This window comes from Pyrus communis, chromosome 12, assembly GCF_963583255.1.
Source record: "Pyrus communis chromosome 12, drPyrComm1.1, whole genome shotgun sequence".
Taxonomy (NCBI): domain Eukaryota; kingdom Viridiplantae; phylum Streptophyta; class Magnoliopsida; order Rosales; family Rosaceae; genus Pyrus; species Pyrus communis.
This window is the reverse complement of record NC_084814.1, coordinates 910,549-919,098: the sequence shown is the minus strand read 5'-3', so window position 1 is coordinate 919,098 and position 8,550 is coordinate 910,549. Positions and strand designations below refer to the sequence as shown.

The 8,550-nt window shown below is 32.4% G+C and overlaps 1 protein-coding gene across 3 annotated transcripts; it reads left to right on the top strand.

Annotated features, from left to right (window-relative positions):
- Positions 1–1,628: 1,628 nt before the first annotated feature.
- On the top strand, positions 1,629–8,296 carry LOC137711261 (probable serine/threonine-protein kinase PBL11). Of its 3 annotated transcripts, none has more exons than XM_068450493.1 (6): positions 1,629–1,786; positions 2,067–2,518; positions 3,451–3,586; positions 4,086–4,219; positions 4,359–4,482; positions 7,656–8,296. In XM_068450493.1, the coding sequence occupies exons 1-6, from the start codon at positions 1,720–1,722 to the stop codon at positions 8,108–8,110; spliced, it is 1,368 nt and encodes a 455-aa protein (XP_068306594.1). In that variant the 5' UTR covers positions 1,629–1,719; the 3' UTR covers positions 8,111–8,296. The 3 variants fall into 3 exon arrangements, with proteins under 3 accessions (XP_068306594.1, XP_068306595.1, XP_068306596.1); XM_068450494.1 differs by having other exon boundaries at positions 1,636–1,786; positions 2,070–2,518; XM_068450495.1 differs by having other exon boundaries at positions 1,637–1,786; positions 2,106–2,518.
- The last annotated feature ends 254 nt before the right edge of the window (positions 8,297–8,550 follow it).

The following is an 8,550-nucleotide window of genomic DNA, read 5'->3' as shown; positions in this document are numbered from 1 at the left end:
AATTTGGTTTAGCTCACTTACATTTGATTTGTGTTCTTGTTGAAGATTGAATGCTCAAGCGGTGGATGTTGAAGGTGTCATTGCTTTATAATTTTTAACCCTTTTTCTTGTATTCAGAAATCTTCTTCATAGTTACTTTTCTATAGATTTTGTTTTGGTTAATTTGTGATTTTTTTCTTCTTTATACGACAGATTCATTTTTCTTTGTTTACAGGTCATGGCCATGGCAGACTCAAGAGGAAGAACTTACATAGAAGGCGACCAAGTTAAATCAAATTCTAATGGCAGACTAAAGCGGAAGAACATACATTCACTTAATTAATTAATGAATTAAAGTAAATATTGATGATATAACATAATTCAGGATTTGAAAACCAAACCGACATTTGACTTTGAAAATTAACCAAGGTTTACACAGATTTGGAGAATAAATAGTATAATGCCCCTAATAATTTGATTATCTGAACCTATTGTTTTTTTCAACAATAAACATGCTTACGTGGCAATGAGAGTATTAGAGACGGATGCAATTACGTCATCTATCCCTCCTTACTATTAGATGCAGAGTTTTCATTTTTTGCCCCTAAGATTATCTAATGGATGCAACTATTAACGTAACGCCTCTACTTCTTCTTAATTTTGTAGTGACATTAAGAGAATCACTCATTCGCAATTCTATGTTTCTCTGGGTTCTCAAAAGAGTCCCTTTTGCAGACCATGGCCAACGCGCGCTGCAAGAACGCGGGGCTGGAGGCCTGCCTAAAAGAAACCAAAGAATATTGTCTCTCTGAATATTCCTCTTTTCATTGTTTTGGTATATATAGCCAAACCTATTTACATACCTACTATAACAAACTAACTAATTACATACACATGTAACTAAATGATCGACTGATTATGCTAACTAAACTGTCATGACTTGGCATCTTCATCTTTACTGCCCACTGCCGAGAATCGGCAACGCTCGTCCTCAAGATAATCGTCGTACTTCGATTCTTGTCGCCAGAGTCGTCCGAATCGCCATTCCTCTCGTCGATAAAAGTCGCAGCTATCTTTGCATGATTCTTGCAGCTGCCGCCCAAAGTGGGGATTGGTCTGCGTGACTCTGCCATTGACCTGCCACGTAAAATTCCACTTGTTTATCATTTTGTCCTAATCCTCTAATAGTCTGAGCTTTTATTCCCATTTTTTTAATATATATGGAATAATGTTATTCACACATCTATTTTTACGTTTCACACATCCTTATTAATTTGTGTCCATTAATATTCTTCAATTCATTCAATTCAATGACCAGAAATTAAAAAGATTATGTAAGAAGTAAAAATGAGTGTGTGAATAACACCATCCTATATACTAGCTTATCTCCCTCAATACTAGCACAAATATGGGGCAAGAAAGAGTATATATTGACTAAGATGCGGGAATAATATGAAAAAGCGACATAACAGTGTGAATAATATCGTTCTATTTAAAAAATATATATATTGAAGCCCATGTCCCTGTCTCAGTGTTTGTGAAAAAGTCCAAAGGCAAAAGTCTCAAATACACACTTATTACGTACATGTCGAGCTCTATAGGTGGCTACTTTTTTCTTGCTTGGCTATTTCTATGTTGCTTCTTCCACTCTTTCCTGGAACTTGGAGACAGACACCAGAAGACCACATCACTATATATCTGGATCAAATTAAGTGATCATCGATCGGTTGCTTGCTTGCCATGGGAATCTGTTTTGGAGCTCCTGTCAATCATAGTTCAGCATCTACAACCAAACCGGCTACCCTAGGTATATATATATATATATATATATATATATATATATATATATATATATATATATATTATATATGCATAGTTACTACAAATATTCCCCTCCAAAGTAAATTCTTCAATTGCTTCTTTCCTTTATTTTCTGTTTGGTTGCCATGAAAACTTCAATTTTCTTGCGTCCTCTCTTTGCCATGAAAGTTGTTTGGTTTTCAAGTTTTAAGTGTTCATTAATGCGAATTTATTTAAGAGGATTTAATCACATGCACGTTTATGAAAATATTTATATATATTGGCAGTAGCATCGAGATACATTAGCAAGAACAATGGATTCGTAGGAAAAGGTGTCAGCACCAAAAAAGTTCCTAGGAATATTAGTGGCAAAAGAAGTACTGGTGGAACAACGGAGAGAAGGGATAGCAAGGCACAAGTGATATTAAGCAAAAGCAGCAGCAGAAAGAATTATACTGAAGCAGCTGGAGGTGTGGCTCTTCCTCTTCCTCCTGCTGCGGCAGCAACAGCTGCTCCAATTGAATGTATACCAAAGTTGAAAGAGTTCACGTTAGCAGATCTGAAGAAGTGTACTCGAGATTTTCGACCAGATACAATACTAGGTGAGGGAGGTTTCGGAAGGGTTTTCAAGGGCTGGGTCGATCCCGTCACATATGCCCCGTCTAAGGTCGGCGTTGGCTTGGCCGTCGCAGTCAAGAAGTCCAGCGAAGACAGCTATCAAGGTCACCAAGAATGGCAGGCAAGTCATTCTTTTTTATTTAATTAGCTAGGGTTTGCCGATAGATTAGTAATATAATGCACATATTTATATGCACAATATTTTTGGCTACTAGGTAAAGGCTTAATTACTTTTGCCAGCCAAGTAAAATTAATTTGCATGATATTAGTATATATAACTTGACATGATTATATGCCTAGTATTATTAATTAGTATGGCTTAATTAAGCATATGGCACCCTATATTTGAGTTAAATGTTTCTCCTCATGTTAGACATGGCCTGAATTATTGGGCACAAGATGTCATTGTAACTAATAGTCAAATTTTTAAAAACTTGTTTCCTAATTGTTTTTAGTTTTCAGTTAAAAAAATGAATATAAAAATTAAAATCAAACCAAAATTTGAAACTCACAAAACTTTCAGTTTTCCGTTAAAAACAACTATACTAAATAAAATAAAAAGGTGAAAACAAAATTAAAAAATAAAATGTTTATCAATCATCCCTCACTAACACATAAAATGTGATTCCAATAAGAGTAATGCTAGAGAGATTAAATTTTCAAACTAAATGATGTGTCACCAATAAGAATAAGCATGTTTATCAACGTTTAAGTAATCAACAAATCATCAACTTTCATGTCCTTTAATTTTCAAAACTTAGTCTTCAAATTTAGTCGCCATAACATTACCCTTCCAATAAACCTAAAAAACCCTAATGTATATAAACTAGTGGATCGAACAGTACGACTTCCATGATTGCAGGCTTTAGTTGTTAAGGTAGCAGTACTACGTACTAGCGGCTGATGAATCATGATTAGCTTTAGTGGTCTTCCATTTATAAACACAAAACATATTTGCATTTGCATGAAAATAAATTATTAGCAGTGACTAATTAATAAATAGTTAATTCTTTCCATATATGATATTAAATAGTTGGGTTGGTATATATGCAGGCGGAGGTTAATTTTTTGGGGAAGTGTCATCATCCAAACCTTGTGAGGCTGCTGGGACATTGCTGTGAAGAAAGCCAATTCCTTCTTGTCTACGAATATATGCCGAAAGGCAGCTTGGAAGGCCACCTTTTCAGAAGTAAGATTAACATATATAAACAAGGATACACCAATGTTTAAAACTTCTTTGATACAATCAATATTTCCATGTAAATATCCAAAAAAAAATCAAAGAAAGATTTGGAAATCGGGCTTCATCTCGTATCGGATAAACTTTTAAGTTCATGCTAAAATCGACAAATATTGTTGATATTTCTAACACATTTTTTAAATATCGGGTACTCTTATATTTTGTCCAAATCAGTGTTTGACAATCCCTAAAGTTTCAATTTAAATTTTCGTCATTTCCATCAAAAATAACCGATATCAATATTCGATATGTCCGTCGATATTTTCACAAATTTACATATCGATATTTTCAACGATATCGATATTTTAAACACTGGGATACACACATGTTTCACGTTGATTAGTTGTAATGCAATATTGCATGCATGTCTGTTTTGGTCTACTACACTTCAGTCAAAAAGTAGGCAGTAAATATATATGATTAACAAGAGATCATGATAATTCTACAGAAGGTCAACAACCACTTCCATGGGAAATAAGACTAAAGATAGCAATTGGAGCTGCGCGAGGCCTTGTCTTTTTGCACACCTCAGAAAAAGTCATCTACCGTGACTTTAAGGCCTCCAATATTTTGCTCGATTTTGTACGTTCTTCTTTCTTTGTTTTTTTTCCTTGTCATTTACCAAACAACAAAGTAGAAGAAAATGAGACACCAATTTCTAAATTGACATTTTTTTCCTTCGTTTATTGACTTTATTCTTGGTGGTAATTTTGTTATCTAGGCCTACAACGCAAAACTTTCAGATTTTGGGCTGGTGAAGACAGGGCCGATGAATGGAAACTCCCATGTAACCACGCGTATTATTGGAACTCAGGGATATGCAGCTCCAGAATATGTCGCAACCGGTAATACAATTTTCAAGATAAATATATTTTTTGTGACACTAAAAATATCATTTTGGACTCCTCTTCATTGATTTTTTTTTTTTTTTTTTGGGTATTTTACAAGGAAGTGCATGATAACTTTTTATAAAGTGCAATTAATAACTCTCATTTCGTTAGAACTTTTCCTCAAAGAAAATAGTGAGGCTTTAGTTTAAATTCTAACATTTTTCTTATAATTAAGAAAATTGTAAGGCTTAGCCAACTTCTCACTCTCTTAGTGTAAATAATATCGTCTGTTCAAAAAATAATAATCTATTATGTAAACTTCAACTTTTTTATTGTGGTAATCTTATTTGGACATTACTACAAAATCCTTCACCATAAATTATAATTACCATATGTTATCTTAATTTCTAAAATTTATGACCAAACATTTAACGGCTTCTCTTTACATTTGATTATTTTTAAAACACTAAGTAGTTTCTATACAAACGTACATCAACACTAAACTGGCCCTGACCCACTTGGTGGTGTTTAGTAAGGGATTATTGTGTATATGTATATACAATGGAGAATTCAGCATTTTTACTCCTTGGAATCAAAATTTTTAGTTGAAGGATCTATAGATTCCGAACTAGCTTCTCCAAAGTTTTTCTTGTAATTTCGGTACATAATTTTACATATATCAATCAAACAAAAGAAAAGCGCAACTAATTAATCACTTTAATTATCCACTAATAAAATCATATTAATCATAGCATGTAATCAAATTGGCACGAGATATCAACTAATACTACTGAAAAAGTATTACCCACCATGGAATTCCCAAAAACACTAAACTCCAAAAATCAGATCCCCTGTGCCAAGTACAAAAAACCTAAAAATGGGAAACAAACAAAAGGCTACAGTTTTGAACCATTAACAAATCCCAAGACAGTGAGAATATCACTCTGTTTCGAAACCATATATATTGTATGGTTTGGTCTTTGGTGTCCTGTCTTCATTGATCTGCCCTACTTGCCTTCCTTACCATTAAGCCACCGTGAATCCAGTTTTATATCATTATCAAGAATAATAATACCACTCAGTACTACGGTTTGGTGGTATTCCTCTTCACTTAAAAATGAAACGTCTTAGGTTCAAATCACGTGGATAATGAATTCGATACCAAATTAGGCTGCCCATTATGTGGCTTAGCCAAACTCCCCCAATAATTACAAGTATTTAATACAATTATCGATTCAATAGTCGGATGTAATCTCCTTATTTATATATATTCACATGAAAATGTATATAAACTAGCTCAATCATACAACTTTTTCTTTACTGTCACTGAGCATTGTTTTTATTTGGCGTTTAATTATATGAACTCTAGCCTAACTCCAACAAATTTTAACTTAGGAACTTTTCAAACTTTGGAAAGAAAATAACACTAGACCAAAAACTAATCGATTAAGTTAGATAATCCATTGTTTGATCAATTAAGTCCAATTTGTTTTAACCAATATTAGGAATAATCCAATTTATTAGAATAAGTCCAATCCTTTAAATTTAGGATTTTTTGTTATCACTAGTTATTTATTTATTCATAAGATTTACTATAAAAATTAATTTCTTCCTAATTATCTCTTTAATTATTTCTTCTTCTTTTTTTCTTGTTCTTCTTCTTTCTACTCTAAACCCCATTTATAGATTTTATTTTTAATTTTTATAATCTACTTATATCACAAGTTAATTTTATTTATCTATCTATGTGAAAGATTCTTTTTTATATCAACATGTATCACTAATTAATATGTTTTGCTTGAAGGTATATAAATGTTTTTGTATCTTTTAGTTAGGTTTCATATGCTTATAGGTATAATATATGTGTAATTGTTTATCTACATATATCATAGGTTTTTGTTCATAGTCTACCTATAACACAGATTAATTGTATTACATACTTTTTCTTTTTATAATCTAACTTTATCACAAAAGTTAATGAATTTAGATATCTTTATCTAAGAAGACAAAATTAATATGAAAATATGTAATTAAATAACTAGACTCACCCTAGAAAATAACCTATACTTTTGGACTTGGATCTAAAAGTGTCTTATTGCATATAGGCAAATCACTCTTTTGTCAGTAGACCCAGCTTTCACGCTGCCTATTTCTATTGAAGGGAGGTCCTTTTTAAGTAGTGACTTTCATTTTGGAAAACTTTATGTCGTCTTCCTAGTATTTATTCTTTTGAATTTTTTGATCAAGTGGGAAAAGGAGAGAAACTCTACGTTGCATTTGGTGGGACATGGGTCCTTTTCGAATTTATGTATCTTAATTTACCAAATTTATGTATCTAAATTATTGAAATTTAATTCAACAGTTATAAATAGAGATTTATTTTAAAAATTATAATAATTTTAAAATTATTGAAATTTAATTCAACAGTTATAAATAGAGATTTATTTTAAAAATTATAATAATTTTAACTGTTTGATCAAATTTTAATAATTTAAATACGTGAATTTTATAGATTAAGGTACATGGATCCTCCATGTCCATTTGGTGGGGTTCGACGAGATTTGAGTCAATGATTGAAAAACTTACTTTTCTCAATAGTCCGAGATACACGATTTCCACAGAGACTATAATAATATATTAACTTACGGCCAAGAAAAATATTGCATTGGGTGACTTGACTGCTAAATGATTTTTTAAGCTAGTATCAGCTTATCGTACGTATAGGGTATACCGTATACATACAGTAAGATATTAACAATACTTAACGTACGTGTAGGTGACTTGACTTGACTGCTATATATATATATATAGTTATTTATTTATTTATCATACTATCGACCCACTGTGACAATTTCCAATAAAAGTATATAAAAGTGATTAAATTTCAAAATATTTAAATCAACAGATGTAATGTATTTCATTTGTATACTTAATGAGTTAATTCTACTATATATTTTAAAACAAGGAGGATTAGATTTAGAGCACATAATCTTTCATTTTCAATAGATCATGCGACTTCAACATGCTTTAAAATATAAGACGATGAGAAAGTCTGTAGCAAATATCCTGCAATTGGTGCTTTATATGCCTTTATATATTTATTTATGTTTAAAAATATAAATTCTACATGTAAAGTAGTTGAGCAAATGAACATTTTCCAAACACTTAACATGCATGTTCAACTGCAGGGCACTTGTACGTAAAGAGCGACGTGTATGGTTTCGGTGTCGTATTGTTGGAGATGCTAACGGGATTACCGGCAGTTGACAGTAATCGGCCATCTTGCGAGTACAGTTTGGTAGATTGGGCGAGGCCGTCGCTTCACAAGAAAAAGTGGCTGAAGAAGATAATGGACCCAGGGCTTGGAGAGGAATACTCGTTAAAAGGTGCCTTCCAAGCGGCTGAGCTTATTCTCAAATGCCTAGAACATGATCCTAAAAGCAGACCTTCCATGGAAGAGGTTTTGACAGTTCTGGAGAAGATTAACGACATTAAGAAGAAACCAAAATGTACAAAATCCAATGGGAGACGACATGATGAGGAACCATATTCTTCAGCACATAACCATCATAGTAGTAACAGGTCTCCATATCACCAAAAGAACGGCGGTGTTAGAGCTAGTTCTCAACATCGTCTGTATTAATTAATCAAGATTTGTAGCATTGTAACATGTTCTGAATTGAGGTGTTTTTTCTCCTTGTATTGTACTTATCTACTTTGTATTTCACGTGTTGATGTTTTATTATATATAACTAGTTTAAAGTGTGCTGTCGAATGTCGATGGATGCAAAACTTAAGTTACTATTGCGCTCACACGTCATATAATTCCATAAAAACATGCAAATTTAATTATACCTTATACTTGTTAGAGTCAAATAATAATGTTCTACCCTAATTGGTTTACGTGGTTGTATCTGAATTGAACTAGAGTTAGGGTTTTAATTAGTTAGCCATCCCTTGTGCTGTTAGGATGCCAGATGGCATCAACTTGTGGTGACAGTTTGAGTTGAGTATTAGTATAAATAGTACATTGTAAGAGAAGAAAATGAGTTAATGAAATTGTATTGTTGGTATTGTTTTTCT